Consider the following 25,469-nt stretch of genomic DNA (forward strand, 5'->3'; position numbering starts at 1 on the left):
GCAGGTTTCCATCTCCTGCTCTATTTTAGGCAGGAAACGGAAACCTGCAGAACGGAGTTCACAACGCTGATGTGAACGAGCCCTTACAGCTGAATAGGCTGCTGCTGATTCTACCTCTGAAGCGCCTACTAAGCTGATATACATAAAACATACATGGTATATACAGTACAGGGGCCCTGGGTATTCTGCCTGGTGAGGCTTTCTGAAATCTGCAAGTGAATATCTTTCATTACTGTTGCCTTTACAGTCAGAAAAGGTACAATCCAACATTATAGTATTAACTGTATAGCCAAAAGTATATGGACACAGTACAAGAATATGCTGGCCACTAAGCCATAGGCATTACCATGCAGTGGGGCCTCCTTTTCCGAAATGTGCATCCCGCTCAAGTGTCATGTCTCTATGGACCTTGGTATGTAACCATGCAAGAGGATAGGATGATATTAGGTTTGGATGCATTTACTTCACCAAGGAAACATTTTCCTGGAACTCCCGACACAGTTTTGTGCCGCACGGAGCCGTCTGCAAAACTAGTCATGAGAGGTCATTTTATATACGGTGCTGTTCAGCTCATGACAGCCCTGTGACTCTGCATAGTCTGCTCTTTTGTACCCGAGCTGGGGCTTCTACTAGATGCTTCCACTTCACAATGACATTTATAGTTGACCTGAGCAGACCACAGATTGTTCACAAACTGGCATGTCCTCACATAGCTCTGGAAAATAAAAACAATATGTGGCTTTGAATATGGCAATGCTAAAAAAATATTGTTTATTTTATGAAAAAGCTTAAATGTAATATTACTTGAATGTACAATTCCACAGACTGCTATAAAAATCCCTATAAAATAATAAAAAAAATCAATATATCATATGTACCCTAGAATGATACCAATGAAAACTCCACCTCATCCTGCAAACACAAACCCTCAAAATATTATGTACTATACGGTGAACGCAATAAAAAATTCTGAATTACAGTTTTTTTCTCGCAAACTAAACTTTCGTTGCTTTATATAAGCTATATATAGAAAAAGACCAATAAAAAAGCACTAAAGAATGAGAAGAATATTAAAATATAGAATTTATTTGTGCATGAATATAAAATGTTATTTATATTTAAAAAGCATTTATGTTTTTTGTAGTTTTTTTAATTATAGGCATTACTTTTTGAAATACGTTTTATTTCTGAATTATAATATATAATTATTCAACAATACTATACTGGCATGTATCTGTATGTGATCTGATCCTATCCTACTAATCCTATCCTACTAATATTATAAACGTCAAAGTTTGTGTTTTGATGTTTGTGTGTTTGTTCCTCAATCACACAAAAACAGCTGAATGGATTTGGATGAAATTCGGCACATAGATAGATTGTAACCTCGATTAAATTATAGGCTACTTTTTATTCCGGTAAATGACATGGCTTCACAACTGATATGAATTTTGGTTCACATACTATATTACACAGCTCTTATCTCAGCCTCTGAGAAAGCCAGGGCTGTTATCTCTCTATGTAAACACACACTAACCCTCAGTGTTCATGCATTTGCATATTATCTGATCTGCTCCAGGCAGTGCTCAAAAACTGACATGAGCAAACACCTTCAATCCAAATTGGCAGTTTTGCCAATTTTCAACATGCCTGGCAAAAGAGAATCTAATTTGTTGTAAAGAACGAGAGCTATGAAGGAAGCCAGAAGTCACAGAGTTCTCCTGAAGTGGAGCTGACGGGGATCATCGGTGCCAACAACACACTCATTATATGGTGTCCCAGCGAGCTGCTGAGATACCGGAACAATCACGGGCACAGCTCAAGGAATGAGTTCAGTGGCAGACCAGCTTGACAGCTGCCGGAGCAGGTGGATCATCAACACCAACAACATGCTCATTATATGACGTTCCAGCGAGTTGCTGAGATGCCAGAACAATCACAGGCACAGTGCAAGAAACAAGTTCAGCAGCAGGCCAGCTTGAGAGCTGCCAAAACGCCGGAGCATGCGGATCATCCACGCCAACAACACGCTCATTATATGGTGTCCCAGAGAGCTGCTGAGAACCGCAACAATCACGGACACAGCACGAGGAACGAGTTCAGCAGCAGGCCAGCTTGACAGCTGTCAAAATGGCGGAGCAGGCGGATCGTCAACAGCACGCTCATTATGTGGCATCCCAGCGAGCTGCTGAGATTCCGGAACAATCACAGGCACGATGTGAGGAACAAGGTCAGCAGCAGGACATGCCGAAATGCCGGAGCAGGCAAACCTTCGATCATCGATAGCAGCAATTTGCTGAATATAGGCGGATCATCGACGCCAACAACCTGCAGACGAAGTTGTGGGCAGAGGCTAGTAGTGTGTGTGTGTGTGTGTGTGTATATATATATACACACACACATATATATATATATTATATATATATATATATATATGTATATACACACGCAAAGATTGAGAGTCCTCAGTAGTTGATACCTTTTTTTAATGGCTAACCAAAACCGATGACAGATTGCAAGCTTTCAAGACTACGTAGGTCTCTTCATCAGGCTAGTATACATATACTAACAGTGTACAAGCAGTTGTTTGGATATATCTAACACCTGCAATATGGTCCGACTGTCCTGGGTTGATTTTAATGGACTTTGAACACTCTGCCCATACTAGATATGCAAACAATTCAAGGGCGCTAACACTTATGGCCATGACTATATAATAAAATAAAGTTGTTCGAAGACCTGTTTGGCGCCTAGTATTCCAAAGAAAATTATAAAATAGGTTAAGTGCACCTCCTAGTGGCGGAGAAGAAAATATGCAGATTTTAGTCTTCTGCCCTGAATTTGTGCAGATCTATTTCACCACCATATTTGGTGGGACGTCTGGTTTCAGTCAATCGCTTGCAGAACTGACATTCATGCTGATACAGGAAATGATATTGGTATTTTAGTGTTTTTTGTCCCTTTTGTAACTTTTTCTTTAACAGTTTGTTCACAATTTACAGTATACTCCCTCACCGGATCGGTGTCTGCATACGTTTTTCCAATGTGGTTTTAAAGCCAAAACCATATAGTATAATGGACTGTACCAGTGTAGCATAGCAGGGGGCACAAGCAGCCATAAGTGATCAACCCATTATAGAGGTAGACATATCATGCCATCATTGGCAGCTGCATGCAGGTGACTGCCACTACTTACCTTACTTTAGGCTGAGTTCAGACAGAGTATTTTGGATCGGAATTTGACGCGGAGGCCGCATCAGGTTCTGGTCCAAAATACGGGGCAGTGCTCCGGCATCCAGTCGCGGCACTGTGATACGGATTAGGCCCAAATGAATGGGCCTAGTCGGGAGTGTCTTCAGGCGGATTCGCAAGGCACAATAGAATACCCCTGAAGATTGAGCTTGTCCATTTTTTTTTCCGGGAGCTGGAACGACCGGCTCCCATTGAAATCAATGAGACACGTCTTTTTGGTCAGGATTTTGAACCCAGCCTTAGGCTGAGGCCCCACGTTGCAAAAATGCAGCGTTTTAAAGTATCTGCAAAGTGAATGACATTCACTATCTAATCCCATCCACAAATCTGCAGAGGAAAAGCGGAGTTTTCCAAAACACTCAAACTTGTGAAAATTGCAGCATATCAATTATACCTGCGGAAATATGGCGTTTTCCTTATAAGGGCAGAAGTTCCGCAGAGGAAAATTCACCTATAATCTATTGGAAACCTCTGTGGAATAATACATAATGTGTTTTTGCCACGTTTTTTTCAGTGGGTTTTTTTTTTAAATTCTTTTCATTACGCAGGGCCTTAGCCTTAAAGGGAGTTTAGCAGCTATCTCACACATAGTAAACTGCTTAAAAAGCAATACAGAGCACATTACACAACAGACAGAATAGCTCTGTTATCTCCATCTGTGTAGTAGATGCTGAAAAAGATAACTTTGATGCTATGTGCAATTCCAGGTGTTGGGGCGCTCAGATGTGCCGTTTGCTCCTAAAGCCCTGCACTTGCATCCCTTCCTTCGCATGCCTGTGCCGTGAGACATCAGACCGTGGTGGTGGCGCAGCCCTTGGGGGGGGGGGGGGGTCGGTAGTCAGAGCTGCAAGACTGGTGCTCAGGCAGCAAAAGGCACTAAGTGCACCAACAATTACATTTACATATGATATACTGTAAATTACATCTAGGTACATAGGCTATTAGTGTGATGTGCTCTGTAATGCTTTGCCTGCAATTTACTGGGGATGGGGGAAGGGATAATAGACTCCCTTTAAAATCTAGCTCCTATTTTAGCCAAATCTTACATTTCTAAGTAAGTCTTCAGAATAGTTGATCAATTTCTATGATTTCAAAATTTCTCCCATTCATTTAAATGGGAGACGTTTTTTTTTTTTGGTCAGGATTTTGACGCAGATTCCGCCTCAAAATCCTGACCAAAAAACTCTGTGTGAACTCAGCCTTAGCATGACATAACTATAATGCTAGGAGTCCTTATCCAGACATAATGTACCAGGAAAGCAGCCTAAAGCTGGATCCCAAAGTGGCAAAAACCACAGCGTTTTACAGTCGCTGCAAAGTGACAAATCCAGCCATACATTGCAGAAAAATACATTCAGTGGAAATACTGCAATTCACAAAATGGATTTGTAAATGGCAGCATATCAATTATACCTACAGAAACACCGGTGGTTTCCCTATAGGAATAATTGAAGCAGAAAGTGCACTTTTTCACTGTGGCCTAGGTTGAATTCGCGCTTGCATTGGATTCTCTGTAGGAGACTCTGCCACAGAATCCCCTTAAACTTGGGGAGAAAAGTACTGCAAGAAGAACTTTTCTCTCCACCGGTTTCAGTGTAAAGCTAATGGAAACCCAGTGGACCCCATTATAATCTATGGGTTTCCATATGTACCCGCTTTTTGAGCAGACAAGGTCTGTCTTTCAGGTCCCTGTGTGAACCTATTGTAAGGTAGAAGATATGCTCATGTACAGTCTGCTACTAGTGAATGAGATTTTCTAAAATCCTATTCACTCGCGTCATACTGGACTTTAACCCCTTAAGGACCAGGCCATTTTTTGGTTTCGCATTTTCGTTTTTCCCTCCTCACATTTCAAGAGCCATAACTTTTTCATTTTTCAGTTCACAGAGTCACATGATAGCTTATTGTTTGCGGGACAAATTGTACTTTGTAATGGCACCATTCAATATGCTGTGCAATGTACTGGGAAGCTGGAAAAAAATTCAGAATGAGGCGCAATTGGAGAAAAAAATGCATTTGCGCCATTTTCTTATGGGTTTAATTTTTACAGCATTCACTGTTTGGTACAAATGACATGTTACCTGTGTTCTACGTGTCAGTACAAACGCGGTGATACCAAATTTATATAGTATTTGGAATTTTTTGATACTTTTTAAAAAATGATAAACTTTGCAAAATAGAAAAAAAAAATTGTGTCATCATGTTCTAACACCTGTAACTTTTTCATATTTCCATGTATGGAGCTGGTTGTGGTGTCTTTTTATGCGGGACAAGATGACGTTTCTATTGATACCATTTGGGGAAAGATCCAATGGTTTGATCACTTTTTATTCAATTTTTTATAGGAGGCAAAGTGTTGAAAAAAAACGCTTTTTGGCTGTTTTTATTTTTTTTGCCGCTACGCCGTTCGCAGTACGGGATAAATGTTTTAATATTCTAATAGTTCAGGCATTTTGGAGCGCAGGGATACCTAATATGTTTGTTTATGTTTAATGTTCTTTAATTACTTTTATAGCTGATCTAGGGAAAGGGGGGTGATTTGAACTTTTATATTTTTTTTATTTTTTTAATACTTTTAAAAACTTTTTTTTTTTCTTCTGTTACATTTATGATCAGACCCCTTAGGTACCTTGAAACCTAGGGGGTCTGATCGCTCATACTATTCACTGCAATACTACAGTACTGCAGTGAATAGCAGAATCGCAGCACTTCTATTAGAGGATGCCTCTGGCATCGTCTAATAGATCTCGTGCAGAGACAAGCCTGGAAGCCTTCAATAGGCTTCCGGCTGTCATAGCAACCGATCACCGCCCTCATGTGACGTTCAGGAGGGCGGCGATCGGCAAAACATGGCGGCGCCCATGCCGCCGGCGCCGTTTACACACTGCGGTCACGTTTGACCGCAGTGTGTAAAGGGTTAACAGCAGCGATCGGCTCGGGCAGCGACCGCTGCTGTTAGTGGCAGGTCCTGGCTGTATTATACAGCCGGCATCTGCCGTGTATGGAGCGAGCTCAGCGTGTGAGCTCGCTCCATACATCCCCATGCGACCCATGACGTACAGTTACGTCAAGGGTCGCTAAGGGGTTAATAAGCAAAATCGCCATCAACTCCAAACGTATGAACAGTGCTTTATGTTGTAGTTGTAGGTTTAGTTCGCTTTTATTAAATAGGCAGGTCAGGGCATTTTAAAGGTGTATTGAGATCTTCAGCATTTATGGCATAGCCACAAGATTATATAACTGTTTGAGAGGTGCATGTCCCATATCTAGTGGAGCAGGGTCTGCATTCACTAATTACTGCCTACCGCAGTCACTACAGAGTTCTGTGTGTGCTCATGGCTCTCTCCATTAAAGTCTATTAATGCTTAAGCAAAAAGCCAAGAAAAAAAAATAATTTCAATTTGCAGTGTATGGAGAGACTGTGGTGGCTAGAGTCAGAAGACACGGATCACTGTACGCTCCTCCAGACAGTCTACTGCAGAGGTTGGATGAAATAATAAGAACCCTGTAATTTGCCAGGTTACTACATGCGGACAGTGAAGGAAGGGCACAGAGTTCAAAAGAACGCACCCGATCGCCATTTAAATAAATGACAGGTGTCACGGACACAGCTAGTGTCCGCTCCTAATGTCCGTGCCAGATTTTGAGCGGACACTACCTGTCGGACACAGACGGTAGTGTGAACGCCCCCTTAGGGACAAAAAAATTTCATTTTAATGATAGAATCCCTTTAATACCCATGCACTGCTCAACTGCGTGTGTCTGGAGGGACCAGGTGATATAGTGGTTTCATGTGCATGACCAACATTAGTCACTGTCATAGATACCGCTAACTTTGGGCATATGCACCACTCAGGAAGTTCTAGATAGTACGGCCTGTATACTATCTAAATGAAGAGAGCATGCCATTAGATGCCCTAACTACTAAAGGTCTGCTTAGTCTTATACAAATCCACTTACTAGACAGTACTTAGGCTGACTGGAGTGTTGTCCAAAATGAAATCAAAGAGAAAAAAAAAAAAAAAAAAAAAAATGTTCAATAATTGTCCAAAAAAACCAAAAAAAAAAAGACTAAGGCTGTATTATTGAGAGATTCTGATGACCTCATTTGATCACAATCTCTTACCTGGCCTGACAAGTTGCAAACACGATGTGTATGACAATGATAAACCTGATAAATATCTGGAGGAGACAAAGGTGTGTCCCCACAATGTGGCCACAACAACATGTCAGGTGGGTGAGGTTTACGAATAGCTTGTTAGCCGCTTGCACAATTTTGCTGGTAACACCACAGTGTAGCCCACAAAACTGCACAGCCATTATCACTCTGTCTGTACAGCATTGGACCCGAGACTTCAAGTAAGATAGTAAGAACAGTTTTCAATGTGCCCTCCATGAACTCCTTCTGGTATGTCTTTGTTATACTTGTATCGTCAGTGCAGGAACCTCCAGAAATATTCAGATACAGGAAATATAAACTAAAGGCCTTAAGGCTGCTGTCACAGCGTTCCTCAATGCAGCTATAGCACATTAAAGAGGTTGTCCAGGAGATTTTAACTTTTTCTTTCTCCAAATTTGGCCAGCGGAGGTGAAGAAAACCAAAACACATCCTCACCTAGCCCCGATGCCTCCCAGCACAGTCCGGTCCTGCTGCTCAGGTATCTTCCTTAGGCAGAAGTCCTCGCCGGCTGTGATGTAAGAAAACATCTAAGGACTGGACCACACTGGGAGACAACAATGAGCAAGTATGTTTATTTTCACCTCTCCTGGCCTAATTTAAAATAAACAATAAAAATTAATTATTCTGGACAACCCCTTTAAGTCCAGAGGTCTCCAGTGCCTTTTTGGTTCACCACTGGCCACACAGTAAACAGCAAAGACGCATGGCCAGGAATATAAAGCCGAACTGAATCAGTATTTCACTTGCTTAGAAGTGAAGCCCCCTCGGCCACTGAACTAAATGTGACAGGAATAGGGTTGAGCCGATCTTGAGATTTCAGGATCAATTTTAAAATCCGATCTCAGATCATTTTCCAGCCGATCGTGAAAATTGCTCGATTGCCGATCTGGATTCGATTCTTCCCGATCCCTCAACCCTAATTGTATATTATATATACAGTAGAGTTGAGACGATCTTGAGATTTGAAAATCCGATTTTTGATAATTTTTCAGCCGATTGTGAAATTTGCTCGATCGCCGATCGGGATCCGATCCCAATCGCTCAATCCTATACAGAACACTTTGTGGATTCGGCTAACTTATCTGTGATACATATAATGCTGTTGCCACCAGTTGGTCAGTTATCTTCTATGTATGGTGGCCTTCCAACTGTCCTCATCATTCCAGAACATTTCTTTTCATGGAAGATAAGCTAATGTCACTGGTATATGGCAGCAGTTCTCATTGAAAAATATACGTAAACTGAGCGTGCATGTACATCGAAGGGGAGCACGGAAGGAATAGCTGTTGTCCAAATAAATGTTTGGCTGACAGATACGGAAATCCTATCAAAAGTCACAAAACCAAAACCACATTTCTGATTCACTTTGCTTTAATGTTACATTAAAAATCAATATTTTAGGATTCAAGTAAAACATTATCTGAAGGTGCAAATACAAAAGTTATGTTCAGAGCATGTTCTATCACTTTGTTGAGAATAATGTACACTCGTTTCGCAAGGGAAGGGGAAGGGGTGCTGAAAAATCGGTGTTTTCAGGATAAATATAAATGGATGGAAGGTAAAGTGCAAGAGGTCCACAGTGTTTTGTTCTTCCGCATTAGGAGGGGAGGCCAATCACATCAAAGTAACAAAACAGCCATATTGGGGTGAGAAGTGCTGAGATGCAATCCGTCTTCTATCCGGCCGAGGCCGACCATACACACGGCTTCAAGGGAGTTTTTTTTTGTAAAACTGTACATAACATTTTACATGTCATCAGCTGCTTAGAAACCTCTTTAGTGCTGAATAGTCTATCAGCTTCATAACTGTCCGGGTTCAGCGACATGCAGATCGCGGATGACTTCCTTAAGTGCTTGTAGAATATTGCTTCAGACATGTATCCTTAATGCAGACAACAGAGCTGTGTATTCTAAAGACTTAAGATTGTGACAGGGGCTTATTAACAGTCAACTGGACATGCTTAAAGAAAAGCATAGAAGGCATCATCCTATCCATCGTCCAGTATGGGAAGTGACTGGAACAGAAAACCAGAACTGCTTTCTTGCAGAGTTTTGGGTTTCGAGAATGGAGTGGATTACTTTTGTGGTTTCTTACTTTTAACACTATGATAAAAAGAAGAAAAAAAATATAAGAGCCAAACAAATTCCCGCCAGCTGTAGAGAAACAGAGGCGGCTTCCTAGACGGTGTTCACAATAATCTGTGTAGAAAATGCATACTGAAGAGGCTTGTTCTTGTGTTCCTTGGGATCAATTGCTGCTGCAGCACCCACTTCTTGGCTGCTGATCCGAGCCCTGGAGATTCACGCCTCTGTTGCGGGCAGCATGAGTTGGATTTTGAGCATCTGATTTAGGCATTTTCTTTGCTGCATGGGAAGAGTATAAGGGATAGAGTTTGGTTATTTCTCTGTGCTGGATTTAAATTTTAAAGAGGACACTTCATGGATTTGGGCACAGGCAGTTCCCGATCTGTGCCCCGGGTAAAGAGCTATTGGTCCCGGTACCGTAGCACTTTACAGTCAGAAGGGCGTTCCTGACAGTCTGTCAAGAACGTCCTTCTCCACAGCAGCGCCCATCGTGCTGTACAGTGTGAGCGGGGAGGAATGCCCCCCTCCCCTCCTGATAATACTCGTCTATAGATGAGCACTGTGAGCAGAGGGAGGGGGCGTTCCTCCCCGCTCACACTGTACAGCACGATAGGCGCTGCTGTGGAGAAGGACGTACGTGACTGACTGTCAGAAACACCCTTCTGACTGTAAAGCGCTACGGTAGCGGGACAGATACCCGGACACAGATCGGGAAAGCTGACAGTGCGCTGAATTCAGCTTTCCAGCAGTATATAGAACTGCCTGTGCCCCAAACCATGAAAGCTCCTTTTTAACTGCAATCATATACAGATCATAAATAACTTGAAGGGTTAGTTGGCACGGGACTCCGCGTGAACACATTCCGTCGCGGCTTTCTGCTCCGGATTAGGCCCAAATGAATGGGCCTAGTACAGAGGGTGGTGTCACGAGGCAGACGCTGCGGCTGAATTAGCCGTGGAATCCTCCTGAAGAAAGGACAGCTCGCTTCTTTTTTTCTGTGAGCGGGAACAAACCGCTAACGGGAGAAAAAAACGTTAGCGGTCTTCATAGACCTCTATTGTGAGGGGGCGGATTTTGAGGAGGATTTGGCGTCAAAATCCGCCCCCTCTTGCCCCGTGTGACCTAACCCGAAAACCACCTTTCTAAGGCTATATGTACACAAGCATATGCATCTATGGGTCCATGAGATAAATGTGGTGTCATGGAAAAGTCCAGATCATAAAATGGACATAAACCGAAGTTGGGGAGCTGGTGAGAAACCTAAATGCCATACATTGCACACATTAAATACTAAACTGTCTCACACACACACACAATCCCAGGGCTGGCAGACCAAAACAGCAATTCCACATTCTGATTTTAGTCCAGGGCCCACATTGTGAAAAATGCTGCATATTACAGAACCTGCAAAGTGGATGGGATTCTGGCTAAACCTATTCACACATTGCAGAAAAAAATGTGCAGCGGAAATTCTGTGTTTCAAAAACCCTTGCATTTAGTCACAGTGTAATGTAGTACGCCACCAATTTTCATACCCTTACCCATAGATCATAACCTCATTTATCAAAACAAATGTCTTAATTTGCCATTTGAAAGCAGAATACAATACGTAATAAATACACGGTGACCATTCGCTTCCTACAGACCCACACGTGACCTACCGATTGCTAGAAACAACTCATTGACGTTCATTGCAGTTTTTGCTGAGGTTTCCATGAATAGAAGTCCAGTGTCTTCAGCATACGCCTGAGCTTCCTGCGGGAACAGAAATACGGGGAAGTTTTACTGTGGGAAATAAAAGCAAGGGAGCCGCCGAGTACATTACGTGCATCTAGAAGATGGCATTGTATTCATTCACTGGAATAATGGCTATAATATTACTGAAATAAAATAGATACACTTTTTATTGTTCTCTGGATAACGTTCATTTACACAGGTTACTGATATATTGGATAAGAGCGTTTCGCTTCCCAGTCTGAATGGTGCAGCCCCTGATCTATTAGTACAAGACCACCAGGGATAGTGCAGTGCTCGATAGGAGACAAATCGATGAGATGGGCAAACCTCATTAGCCCATGAGCGTATGGGGACTTATGTCACTGTACGCCCCTCAGATCCCCCTGCCCAACTCCTGTTTCAATGCTTACTAGGCCCCCACTGCTTTCTATTGTCCTTGCAATGACTAGTGACCAGTAGACAGAAATTGACTGGCTCCAAGTAAACACCAGAAAAGCACTGGTGGGAAATGGTTGGGGGAAGATTATGTCTGTCATGTTTTTAACCCATTATGCGCCTGTTTTATTATATTCCAATGCTGATCCGTCCCATTAACTCTTCTTCGAAATTCAGACAAACATAGCCAGTAAAAGCGGCCAACCTCAAATTCCACCATCCTCTTCTCTGCCAAGTCCGACTTGTTACCGGCCAAGGCAATCACAATGTTGGGACTGGCTTGCCGCTGTAATTCTTTCACCCATGCTTTTGCCCGGTCAAAGGTTTCCTGTATAACAAAATAAAGACAAAGATTTTAGAGGTGATGTACTTTATAGTACAAGTGTTAACTTCGTACTCCTGTTTGTGAGGGTAACAAGATGACTGCGGAAAAGTGATCTACACAGAACGGAAAGCGTTAAAAACAAACCCTAACTGAATAAAAACCATGAAGCAAGTTGAAAGAAGTTTTGATGAAACTAATCTGACTGGTAAGAGTCTACAAATCATGTGCAAACCTTTGAGTCTCCGCAAAAGCTACAAGTAAATCCTTGTATTATGATCCCACAGTCATATGATACTACATCCATCTATACGGTTTTGTGGTTTTTTTAATGTAGATTGGGAGCCCCATGTAGGGATCACAATGTACATTTTTTTCAGTACGTCTTTGTAAAATGGGAGGAAATCCACGCAAACACAGGGAGAACATACAAACTCCTTGGAGATGCTGTTCCTGGCGGGATTCGAACCCAGGACTCCAGAGCTGCAAGGCTGCAGTGCTAACCACTGAGCCATCGTGTTGCCCCTACTATCAGGTAGATAAGTTAGTGTCACCGGAATCAAATGGCGTTCTCCCCATGTAAATAGGAGACTCTGGTGTCGGGATATTGCCCATTTTCTTAACGTGTAAATGAACTCTTTGGGGCAATGAGGGTGTTGCCGTTGATCCAAAGAGATTATTTGCACCTTCACACACATCTTGGCAGCCGAGGCACCAATTCACAAGGGAAAACATCATTTGCTTCTGCGGACCCTAACCTAATCTGCAGGGGGTGGGTTAATAAGCTGAATGCTAGTGACAAACTCCCTTAAACATCCATCCGTATAACAATGAATATAAGTAAATATAAGAAGCTTTGTAATCCTATATTATTAAAAGAAAAATGCTTTCATCTCCATTGATCAGGCTGCTCTCCTTCCCCTCCCTTTAGTGCCAATAGAACCTATCTGCAAAGTGAGCGTCAGACACAGAAGTCTATGGAGAGAGGAGAAGGCTGCAGCTAACTCTAGTATATACCTACCGTAATAGGATAAAACTGTAGAGAGTAAGACCATAAAAATCACTTTCTACTTCAGACTTCTATGTGTGAGGCTGACAATCCATATCCACTCTTTGGATAGGTTTTCCTATTGCTAATAATACAGTGAGTGAAGGGACGGGGCGTATCGATAGAGGCCGATGTATTTCTCTTTAATAAGATATATTACACAGTTTGTATACTCTATTGCACTTAAGTTTAGAAAAGGTGTTTTAGGATTGAAGGAATGCTAAACGGTTAAGCCATATTCTTATTAAAAAGGAGGTTACTATGAGGACAATTACATTTCTCGGGTGACACCCCAAGTACCTAGTGCGTGTCTCAGCCACACCTGGCTTAAAAATAACCCAAGCGAAGTACAAAATAACAAGGAGCATTATGAATCAAAGCAATAAACAGCCCGACAGACGAGAGGGGCGGCTGCGGATTCATCCCTTCTACTTCCTATTTACAAGAAATATATTCTTTTACTTCAAGACAAAACTGAATGGTTGGATCAGACAATGCCTTAAAATGGAGTCTCATTGGCTATAGCAATTTTTAAATAAGCATATTAAAGGAAGGATATTCCAAGAATACCTTTCATTCATTGATCCGTGCCGCCGTCTTTCAATTATCCTGGTTTTCTTGATATGCTAATTACTCTGCGCAGAGCACCGGAGCCTTCTCACTGTTCCCCGAGCACAGCTTGTGTCATCAGCCTTCCTCAGTTCCCACCGCCCCCTTCTTTAGAGATGATCCGTCTTCCTATAGTTCTTCACCACTTCCTTCAGAACAGCTAGTCATGGACAGCGCAATTAAATTCTCGCACATGCGCTGTACGTGACTAGCTGCTCTGGAGGTGAAGAACTATAGGAGAAGATCATGTGTAAAGAAGGGGGCGGTGAGAAGCGGGCAAGGCCGATAACACTGCAGTGCTCAGGGAACAGTGAGAAGGCTCCGGTAATCTCTGAAGAGTAAGTAGCATATCAAGAAAATCGGGCTAATTCAAAAATGGTGGCATGGATCAATGAAGGAAAAGTATGCCTAGAATAGGCTATGTAAAGATACGCTTATTTAAAAATCGATATAGCCAATGATAGACTCCCTTAAAAGGGGTTCTCCCCATGACCAGATTTGAATTTGTGGACAGTTAAAAACTAGAAAATTTTTGTAAATATAAATTACCGTACAAACTTTCCAGAGCTTTTTCCAACCATCTTAGTATTGCTAGTCTGTTGTCTTTCTTGGCTGCCAATGGATAGGACAATAAATGCAGAAAAATGGCCTTTTCAGAAATCTCACTATTCTTTCCTTTATTGTGGACAGGTTATCGGGGAGGATCACTACATTAGGAGAAGATAACCCGGCCACAATAAGGAAGTCATGGCTGGGTTTCTGACAACTCCCAGGACATAGAAAGTTTCTGCATTCATGATGGTATCCATTGGGAACTTACCCAGACGACAGACAGCCACTACTAAGATGGTTAGAGAAGACCTTTAAAACTCTGCAAAATTTTTAATTATTTATATGCGTAAAAAAACGTTTACGTTTACAAATTAAATGCGTTTATGTTCATGGAATAAGCCCTTTAGGGTTAGTCGACACGGGGAGCGGAAGCACGGATTTTGGCACCGAGAGTGACGCGGGGAGCCGTGTCACTCTTGGGTCAAAACCCGCCTGCCATGACAGTCGCGGCTTCCCTCTCCGGAGTAGGCTCAAGTGAATGGGCTGACTGCGGAGACTGCTGCCGCACGGCGGATGCCGCGGCTCAAGGAGCCGCGGAATCCGTCTGAAGAAAGAGCAGCCCCTTTCTTTTTTTCCATGAGCGGTAATATGCCTGGCGGTCTACATAGACCACCATTGTGAGGGGGCGGATTATGACGTGGATTACGCACCATAATCCGCCCCCTCTATGCCCGTGTACCTTACATTAATGCCAACCAATTTTGCCGACCATATAATGAGTATAGGGTCCCTCAGCTTTCCCCGTGTCATCCTTTAGTTCTTGGGGGAGATTGCCACAAGACACAATTACATGTACAAATATTTAAAATTGTTTCCAAAAGAAAAGACTCCATATGAGAAGAATCCTACAAAGCAGCAGATCCTTACCGGTTTAGTGATGTCAAACACCACAATGGCTGCCTGTGCTCCTCTATAGTACATGGGGGCGAGGCTGTGATATCTTTCTTGTCCAGCAGTATCCCAGATCTCAAACTTCACTGTTGTATCATCGAGACATACAGACTGAGCCAAGAAGGCAGCTGGAGACATGGGAAAAGGGAACGGTTAACTCATGACTGTGCTGGGAGAAATAATGAGACTGTATTTAAGAGGAAGAGACATAAAAAGCACTGCACAAAACTGGATGCTTTTTTTTGGAATACTTGCATTACTTATTCTTAAAATAATATACGCACTGGGGCAACGCTGTGGCTCAGTGGTTAGCCTTGCAGCGCTGTAGTCCTGGGTTCGAATCCCACAAGGAACAACATCTGCAAGGAGTTTGTATGTTCTCCCCATGTTTGCGTGGATTTCCTCCCATTCTACAAAAGCATACTGATAGGAAAAAAAATGTACATTGTGATCCCTATATGGGGCTCACAATCTACATCTAAAAAATGGCTGCCTCTGTTCCCAGAGATCTCCGTTTATGTCCATATGAAAATCATCCACAGGGGTGTTGTCATTGCTCCAAAGTCCTCATTTGCATATGGACAGCAAAAATGGAGAAAACGCGGTTTGAATCAAGAAACCCTAACCTATGTGATATGCTGGATCCTGGTGAGAAATTCTCTTGAAGATGGAAGTTCCCCTATAAGTTGTGCATTTATATACCATGTAATCTGCCATCCTAAGGTTATTCTGAGACCCATATTTAACATGCGTGTCTAGCTTGCTGTCTGGGATGACGACGGTATAAGGAAACAACCATGAGACCCCTTTGACATTGTGCATTTCACTAAGACCCCGTTCACACAACACCATGCATCCTGACACGAGTCTGCAGCAGAATAGTCGGATGGCCCTCAGAGTGACATCTGAGGCTCATACGAGATGCCAAATATTGCAGTATCTTCCCTTATGTAGGTTTGTTCATCCTGGTCTTCCTGGTACATGCCTCTACTGCCAGAATGACAAAACTACTCTGCACTTCAGGTACTTGTAACCATGGATAACTATGTAGCGTTACCTGCCACTATATTTTACCATTATTAGCTGAGAATAACACAATAACTTCATTTATCATTCAAGATTTTGCAATCCCATTGCCAGATATTTGTCACCCCTACTAAAGAGCGTTCAGCAAACAGACTAATAGCGAGGGCATGGATTGCACAATACAAAGTCTGATCCAATAGTCGCCCTTGTCTGCTATCAGGATATCTGCCAAGCTTATTCCTGGCTCTAAGCATGTGATGTTTTGTAACAGAAGTGACGTCTGAGCAAATGTTTCCCACGATCCTTTGCTGATGACAAGGTGAAATGGGAGTCACAAGTGCAGTGCAAGGCTCAAGAATGGTAAAAAGGTTCCAAGAGGTTATCAAGGAAGCCGAGTATACCTTGTGTATTATGGTATAACTTTTTTTTTTTTTTTTTTTTTTTTTTTTTTTTTTTTAGATTGTGAGCCCCATATAAGAATCACAATGTACCCTTTTTTTTTTTCTATCAGTATTTTTTTTTCTATTCTCCTTTATGTAGAATAGGAGGAAATCCACGCAAACACGGGGAGAACATACAAACTCCTTGCAGATGTTGTTCCTGGCCGGATTCGAACCCAGGACTCCAGCTCTGCAAGGCTGCAGTGCTAACCAATGAGCCACTGTGTTGTCCCTTATTATGGTATAACTCTTATACCCTAGATGGCTACAACAGGAGATATTAAAGGGATCCTATCACTCAGACATGATTTTTTTCTAAGTACCACTTTGGAATAGCCTTAAGAAAAGCTATTCGTCTCCTACCTTTCGTCGTCATCTCCACGCTGCCGTTCGCCTACAATCCCAGTTCTTGTTGGTATGCTAATGAGCTCTCTCGCAGCATTGAGGGCGGGCACCAGCACTCTGGCAGCATTGGGGACGCTCCGAAAGCTGTCTGAAAGCTCTCTCCAGCGCCGCCTCCTCCTCTTCAGAAGCGTCATCTTCCTCCTATTCTTCTGGCGGTGGGTTGTAACTTCTAAGGCCCCGGGCGGAGCAGTTTGTGCATGCCCACAGGCCACGAGAAAATAGTCGCTTGCAATACTGTGCAAGCAGCCATTTTCTCGTGGCCTGTGGCATGCGCAAACTGCTCCGCACAAGGCCCGAGGCCTTAGAAGTTACAACCCACCGCCAGAAGAATAGGAGGAAGATGACGCTTCTGAAGAAGAGGAGGTGGCGCTGGAGAGAGTTCTCTGGCAGCATTGGGGACGCTCCCAAAGCTGTCTGAGCGCTGGCGCCCGCCTCCAATGCTGCGAGAGAGCTCATTAGCATACCAACAAGAACCGGGATTGTAGGCGAACGGCAGCGTGGAGATGACGACGAAAGGTAGGAGACGAATAGCTTTTCTTAAGGCTATTCCAAAGTGGTACTTAGAAAAAAAAATCATGTCTGAGTGATAGGATCCCTTTAAAGGGAACCCGTCACATAGAAAACACAGCGCAATCTACATATAATTGGGCAGGAGGATCTAAGCAGAAACATTCAGTATAACTTGTCATTTATACAAATTAAATCCATATCCAATTCAGGTTTAGGAGTCCAGTGTGCGGTTCTACTCAGTAACAGACTGATATCTATGCACAGCCTTAGACAGATGAGTAGGATCACCCATTGGAAAGTCCAAAATAAAATATAAAAAAACAAAAACTAAATCCCATAAAACTATCCATCAATCTGCTTAGCTCCTCCAGCTCTATAACCGGCGCTCTGCAGATCTGACGCCTAGGACAGTCTCCCTTTAAGCTAAAACTTACATTTTTTGGAGAATCATTGTATTATCCTGGACGCAGATCTCACAGTGTAAACTCTGCAATCCAGCAGTTCTCAATGCACGCCATAACAGACCATTAGCGCTGTAGTATAGAGCTGGCTGTCTGGACGTACAGGTCTCTGTTACACACAGGTCTAGTGTACTGAGTGTAGTCACTGTCTTTAGTATGACAACAGCTGGAGGTGAAAGTGCAGGGCGGTATATAGCAGAGAACTGGTTATGCTGATGGGGAATCCTGTACAGTGGTCAGTGATAACATTTATATTCCAGCTCCTGTGACATGGTGGATCAGCACTCACACATGAGCTCTCGCATGTTATACACCATTAGAAAGCAGGACTGGCACTTAATTCAGCGCAGGTTTCCTTTTGTTTGCAGTTTTCCTTGTTGCAGAGATATTGTTGCTGTTAGTTTCAGCTACCGATATCACTGTACAAGTCAATCCTTACAACCCAGCATCATTGCAGGATAGTGGAGACCATCCCTTTAATATGACTATAAGTTGATGCTGAGCTGTAAAGATTCCCTCCCACCCAGACATTACAGTGATATTAGTAACCAAACCTAACAGCACCAATCTTGGCGGAAGGTAAAGCGATACACAAAAGGAAAAGTGCACCAAATCCATTGTAATCCCTGTTAGAGGACACCAAAGGTCCTTAAAGGGATCCTATCATTGGATGCCCTTTTTTCCCCTCGATAACATTTAGGAATAGCCTTAAGAAAGGCTATTCTTCTTCTACCTTTAGATGTCTTCTCCATGCCTCCCTTCGGTAGATATCCCGGTCTTCTTTGGTATGCAAATGAGTTCTCTCGCAGCAGGGGGCAGACTCCAGCGCTCAAACAGCACTGGGGGCGTCCCAATGCTGCGAGAGAACTCTCCAGCGCATCTCCATCTTCTTCTGGAACACTCTCTCCCTGTGTCTTCTTCTGTTCTGGGTTTCAATCTTCTAGGCCTCGGGCAGAGCGGACTAGCGGCATGCCCGGGCCACAAGAAAATGGATGCTTACACAGTAAGCTGGCGTAAGCGACTATTTCTTGTGGCCTGGGCATGCATAGTCAGGTCTGCCCAAAGCCGGAAGCCTAGAAGATTGAAACTCAGGACGGAAGAAGACACAGGGAGAGGGCGTTCCAGAAGAAGATGGAGGTGTCGCTGGAGATTTTTCTCGCAGCATTGGGGATGCCCCCAGTGCTGTCTGTACGCTGGGAACCACCCCCAGTGCTGTGGGAGAACTCATTTGCATACAGAAGAAAATCGGGATTCCTACCGAACGGCAGCGTGGAGAAGACATCTAAAGGTAGGAGAAGAATAGCCTTTCTTAAGGCTATTCCTACCTGTTATCGAGAAAAAAAAAGGACATCCAATAATAGGATCCCTTTAAAACAACAAACAAAACATAGCACCACAACGTTACTGTATTCTCTGCTGTGCTCTTCTACGTATTTCAGAGAAGGGCCAAATTCGGGAAGCAGTTAATAGTCTTTGGTTATGAAGAAGGGGGTGCTAAATGTCAAGAGTTACAATATGCACTGAAAAAGACAAAGTGTTAACTATAAAGACTGCCGACAAACCCTTGTATACCAAGAAAGTAACGTATGTCATGGCTACATGAATACGTATGCCATATTGAAGTTTTCTCATGTATAGTGACAAGATCTAAGTCCCTAGGCCAAACCTTCCCCCATATATAACTGGCAAACTCACACATAGGGCTGCCCATATGGCGCGTATGAGGAGGTGGAATTACAAACAAGTTTTTACCCATAGGACTAAATGGAACTGAAAATGTAGATTGAATGGGGAAGGGGGGGGCATCTTAAAGAAAAAGGTATTCCCATCTGGGACATTTATGGTATAACAACTTAAATGTCAATATCTGCAGATCCACTAGTTTTGGGAAGGAATGTTCTGAGCCTCGACGCTCAGGCACGGGGAGTGGACATGTGGCCGTGCATGCCTGGCTCTCTATATAGGAGTTGAGGATATATATATTTTTTAGGGCAGAGAGGGGGCCCTTGGTCTTGAAGGTTACTTGCTTGTCCATGTAACAATGATTTCCTAGGGCAGGGAGGGGATAGAGAAGGCTGTGCATCTGTCTACATTGTGCCTTCTATGATCATGATGAAGATCTCTAACACAAGGGCTTGTGAATGTAAATCACATAAAACAATCTTATGAAAGACAAAGATGCCTATTAAACACCACCTAGGAGCGCAGTAAATCTGCTCTATCATCTGTGATGTACAACGCCTCTACGTTACCTATTTCTGGAGCCAAACCAGTTATTAATTCGAGAACGACTCCCAAGTCAAGACGACATTTACAAGTCACATAATAAAGGTTAGACGGCAGAGACATTAGGTTACGCTTTCTTCTTACCTCCAATGGTGGTCTCTTGAAATTCATCAAACTGACCCTTGACAAACCTCAGCACAAGACTGGATTTTCCTACAGCCATGTCTCCGAGCAATACCAGTTTGAACTGGCAGATTTTGGTCTGGCTCACTCCATTAGCCCTTGTACTTCCCCTGTTAGCCATGGCGTCCTCTGTCTCCAGTATTTTGTCTTCTCCAGTCCACCGAAGGCTGCTATTTTCTGTTCAGTTACGTGAAATCCAATGTAACCTTCAGGAAACCCTCTGCCAGAAAAAAAGGAGACAAGCGGAGTTTTTTGGTTACCTCACAGATTTGCTTACGCAGGTACCTGAGAGTGTGCGGCGCTTGTAACAACTATGTTTGCTTAACCTGATTATTAAGAAATAAATTATCAACTGGACTCAACTACTTAATGTTACAATGGCAAGTGGCCAATACATACAAGAGGCGACCGGCCGGGTGCAGCTTACAGAGATCTGAAACCAAGACATTGATCTACATGAGAATGGAAATCACTTTCCTAGAAATGTCTCTACTCAAACTCCAACTTCAAAATAAAATCATTAAAGTGATTGCCAAGAATTTTTTTTTTTTTTTTATTATGATTTATGACCCATCATCCACATCTGATCGGTCCCAAACAGATCATCTGTTCAAAGGTGCTGGATCTGGTTGGTGTACTATACAGAGCATTTGGCTCCGTGCCCAGTCTAGTGGCTCAGCTGGCACCGACGTTAACAGGCCATAAATAAAATCATGGGTAAGCCCTATAACTTGTACCTCCAGTCATAAAACAGATAAGGCTACATGTATATGACTGTGTGTGTAGGCCAAGGGGGAGGGAGGCAATTTTATAGGAGAATGTACTCAGATGACACTTGGATGAATTGGGGGGGGGGGGGGGTCAGTTCTGTTCCGTTCTTTTTTTTTTTTTTTTTTTTACAATCAAAACAAAAGAAAAACACAGGTACAGTATAAGCACAAGAAACATACAGTTAACCAGAAACAAGCCACAGTACTGGTCCATCCCGACCCCAACCCAACCACCCCGACCACAACACAGTTCTGAACACAATATCACATGACACAACAACAAAGTTACAACAGTCACATATATTCCCCACACGAGGAGTCACAAACCTATCTGGCAGTAGCTCCTATTTATGGAGCAAAGGTGTCTAGGGCCAAACGCATCATGGGAGCAGAGTATTGGGTCACGGGAGAATCACACCACGCACCCCATACCGTAGTAAATTTCTGAGGACAGCCCCTCCCTTTATATATAATCTGATTAAATGGGAGAACCGAGTTAACCATTTTCCGCCATTGGGAGACAGATGGGGATCTAGGGGCCATCCACCGCAAGGCGATGGCTTTCCTAGCATAAAACAAGCACTCTCTAAGAAAAATTCGAGTATGATGCTGCCACAACTCCTCCTCCAAAACGCCAAACAGGCAGACTTCGGGAGAAAACGGGACTGGGCGGCCCAGGACATCTGCCAGAAGGTCTACCACTCCCCTCCAAAAGGTGCGAACCACCGGACAACCCCACATCATGTGCCAAAAATCTGCTCGAGGATATGGACACCTGAGACAAGTCGAGCTAGACATACGGCCCATTCTGTGCAAACGGACAGGGGTCAAATAACATTGGTGTATGATAAAAATTTGGATCAATTTATTATTAGCTGAAGGAGAGACATAAAGAGGAGATTCCAAAACCTCCTGAAACATCTCATCAGTCAATTCTGGGATATTGGTGCGCCAACGCGTCAGAGCCGGGGACTCAGCCAGAGATACCTTTACATGGATTAGATGGTTATATAGAACCGAAATAAGACCCCCAGGGCCCTGAGAGCGCAGCACACCAATGAGCGGGTATTCGGAAATGGCACACGGTTGGGCAGGAAATATCGAGGAAAGGGCATGACGTATCTGAAGAAACCTAAAGAACTGGTGTCTTGGGATCTCATGTGATGCGGTCAAAGAGTCAAAAGTAACAAACACCCCCTGTGTATATAAATTCGCTAGAGTAGACACCCCATATCGTGACCAAGACCTAGCATCAGGTAACACGAATAGATCAGACAAGCCAGGATTGTCCCACAAGGGGGTCTCTGCAGGGGTGTCCGAATAAGAAGATACTTTCCGGGCCTGCGCCCAAACCTGCGCCGCCAGAGTATGAATGGGCAAAAGCCTACCCCTGAACAACCGAGACTGGTCCAGCACAGGCCACAAGATATTCAGGTCCAGATGGTGAGCCAAATGCCTCTCCGGCCCCGGGAGCCGATCCGAGGAAAGCCAGGGCTTTATAAAGCGGAGTTGACCCGCAAGATAATAAAGAAACAGATCAGGGAGTGACGCCCCCCCGAGCTGTTTCGGCCTCTGGAGAGCAGTCAATCTCAATTTGGATCTAGAATGACCCCACACAAAAGATATCATCAAGGAGTCCATCTGTCTAAAAAATCGGAGGGGCACAGGCACGGCCGAATTACTTAAAGAATATAGACATTTGGGTAATACAATCATTTTAATCAGGTTTATCCTGCCCGCTACGGACAGGGGTAATGCAGCCCAGGTCAGGAATTTAGAGCGGAAGTGCGAGAGAAGGGGGAAAACATTAAGGTCCAGATAACTCTTATAGTCTCTGGGAATGACGATCCCAAGATACTTAAAAGCAGAGACCACCGGCAATCCACATACTACCTCCCCCTCCGCTGCTGCCGGCACCCCACCTATATGCATATAAGAGGACTTAGACCAGTTAGTGCGTAGGCCCGAATAATTGCCAAAAACATTTACCACTTCCATGGCTCGGGGCAAGGATATAGAGGGGTCAGACATAAATAGAAGGAGGTCGTCAGCATAAAGCGCAACCCTCTCCTCGCTAGGGCCAATGGAGATACCTTTATAGAGAGGGTCATGCCTCAGGAGTATGGCCAAGGGTTCTATAGCTAAAGCAAATAGCAGCGGAGAGAGAGGGCAACCCTGCCGCGTGCCCCTACCCAAAGTAAAATACGGAGACAGCGAACCATTAATGGACAACGCCGCCCTAGGGGAACAGTACAAAATGGAGATCCAAGTAATAAATCCATCCCCAAACCCATATTTACGCAAAGATTGTAAAAGAAAAGGCCACTCGACAGAGTCGAATGCCTTTGTAGCATCCAACGAGGCTATTGCCCAGTCCGCCGAAGTGGCTGAGCCAATCTGGGTCACCACCTGGACACGTCTAAGATTATCAGACGTAGATTTGCCTGGCATAAAACCAGCTTGATCCGAATGAACCAGATCAAGAACCACAGTGTTAAGTCTCCTTGCCAACATTTTAGTCAGTAATTTATAATCGATGTTCAACAAAGAAATAGGCCTGTAAGAACCACAGTCCAGCGGATCCTTATCTGGTTTGAGAAGAACAACAATTGTGGCATCATAAAAGGACGCCGGAAGACTGCGGTCCCGAAAGGCACGTTCATAACATTTTAGCAGCACTGGCAGGAGCACATCCCCATACTGAGCATACACCTCTATCGGAATACCGTCAGGACCTGGAGATTTCCCCCTCGCCATGTCCGCCAGCGCCTCCGTCAACTCCTCCAAGGTAAAGGGGGAGTCCAAAAAAGCACGCTGATCCTCAGACAGAACGGGGAAGGGAATGGAATCTAAGTAAAGAGCCAGATCCTGATCACCAACTCCTAATTTAGAACTATATAAGTCACTGTAATACTGGTGGAAACGGGTTCTAATATCATTACTATTGGTGAGGATATCGCCTGTCTCCGAGCGTACTCGGAAAATAGCTGGAGAGGCCGTGTTTTGGTGTACCAGGTGGGCCAATAGGCTGCTAGACTGATTCCCGAGTTCATAAAATTTCTGTTTGCTAAAAAACAGAGACCTGCGGGCCTTCTCATGGAGTGCATGCAAATACTGTCTGCCTGCATGCAACCATTGGGATCTAGACTCATCCGTGGGGTTCGCAACATATTCAGCCTCCAGGGAGGTACACCGGGCCGCTAGGGAAGTCTCCAGTAACGAGGATTCCCTTTTAATAAAAGAAATGGAGGACCTAATACACCCACGTAGGTATGCCTTCGTGGTTTCCCAAAGGAGGGAGGGGCATGTATCCGGGGAGTTAACGGTCAGAGATACTTGAAGCTGGTCAGGGATCCTATCATTGGGTGTAAATAATTTGAGCCAAAAGGGGTGTATACGGCAGCTCAAACTCGATCTAATCGTGTCCCCATGATTCAAGATAACCAAGAGAGGGGAGTGATCGGAAACCGTCCTAGTCAAGTAAGACACAGATTGTAGAATGGAACAGGTCTTAACATTCCCAAAGGCATAATCAATGCGGGACAGAGCATGTCTATGAGCAGAATGACAGGAAAAAACTCGGGAATCAGGGAACACCACCCTCCACAAGTCCTGCCAACCCAACTCCTGGACCAATTTGGCCATAGGGGTGGGACGAGAAGACAGCGGAGGATCCACACCAGCATGAAATCGGTCTGCAGCTTCATTCATCACCTGATTAAAATCACCCAGGCATAACACCACCGCCCCAGGAAACCTGACCACAAATTGAGTCGCACCCTGGAGTACAGACATATCGGAGGCAGGCGGTAAATATACACCTAAAATCACATACAGGGTAGAGTCTATCCATGCTTGGACAAATATGTAGCGCCCCTCGGGATCCCGCTCAATCACCCCCGGTTCCCACCTAATACTGCGATGCACCAGGATAGACACCCCCCTAGAGAAGGAGGTATGCACAGAATGAGCGGCCCACTGAACCCACGGCTTCTGAAGCCGGCTAACAGTCTCCGCCACCATATGTGTCTCCTGGAGGCAAACAATATGAGGATGGACCCGCCTAATTTGAGAGAAGACAGTAGATCTCTTACGCGGACTACCTAGACCCCTCACATTCCATGAAAAAACATTAAGTGACGCCATAACAATACAATCTCTTATATCTGTAAAGCGTGAGCCACGGGCAGGAGGCACAGGGCAGTGAGCGGGGTCTCAGGAGAAAAAGACAATTCAGTATGTGGCATAACAAAAACAAAAAAAACGTGAAAACACAGA

At 43.9% G+C, this 25,469-nt stretch overlaps 1 protein-coding gene across 2 annotated transcripts in view; it reads right to left on the bottom strand.

Moving 5' to 3' along the window:
• Positions 1 to 8,785: 8,785 nt before the first annotated feature.
• The window catches only part of LOC142216895 (ras-related protein Rab-5B-like), a 33,902-nt gene continuing 17,218 nt past the window's right edge, over positions 8,786 to 25,469 (bottom strand). Inside the window, exons 2-7 of one of the 2 annotated variants that reach the window (XM_075284997.1) lie at positions 20,383 to 20,641; positions 15,147 to 15,298; positions 11,894 to 12,016; positions 11,178 to 11,271; positions 9,650 to 9,795; positions 8,786 to 9,534 (exon numbers count right to left, since the gene is read on the bottom strand). In XM_075284997.1, the coding sequence (XP_075141098.1) occupies positions 9,680 to 9,795; positions 11,178 to 11,271; positions 11,894 to 12,016; positions 15,147 to 15,298; positions 20,383 to 20,542 (645 nt within the window). In that variant the 5' untranslated portion in view covers positions 20,543 to 20,641 and the 3' untranslated portion in view covers positions 8,786 to 9,534; positions 9,650 to 9,679. Of the gene's footprint in view, positions 9,796 to 11,177; positions 11,272 to 11,893; positions 12,017 to 15,146; positions 15,299 to 20,382; positions 20,642 to 25,469 lie in introns of both variants that reach the window. The other variant, XM_075284996.1, reaches the window with a different exon arrangement.

This window comes from Leptodactylus fuscus, chromosome 8 (assembly GCF_031893055.1).
Source record: "Leptodactylus fuscus isolate aLepFus1 chromosome 8, aLepFus1.hap2, whole genome shotgun sequence".
NCBI classification, from domain to species: domain Eukaryota; kingdom Metazoa; phylum Chordata; class Amphibia; order Anura; family Leptodactylidae; genus Leptodactylus; species Leptodactylus fuscus.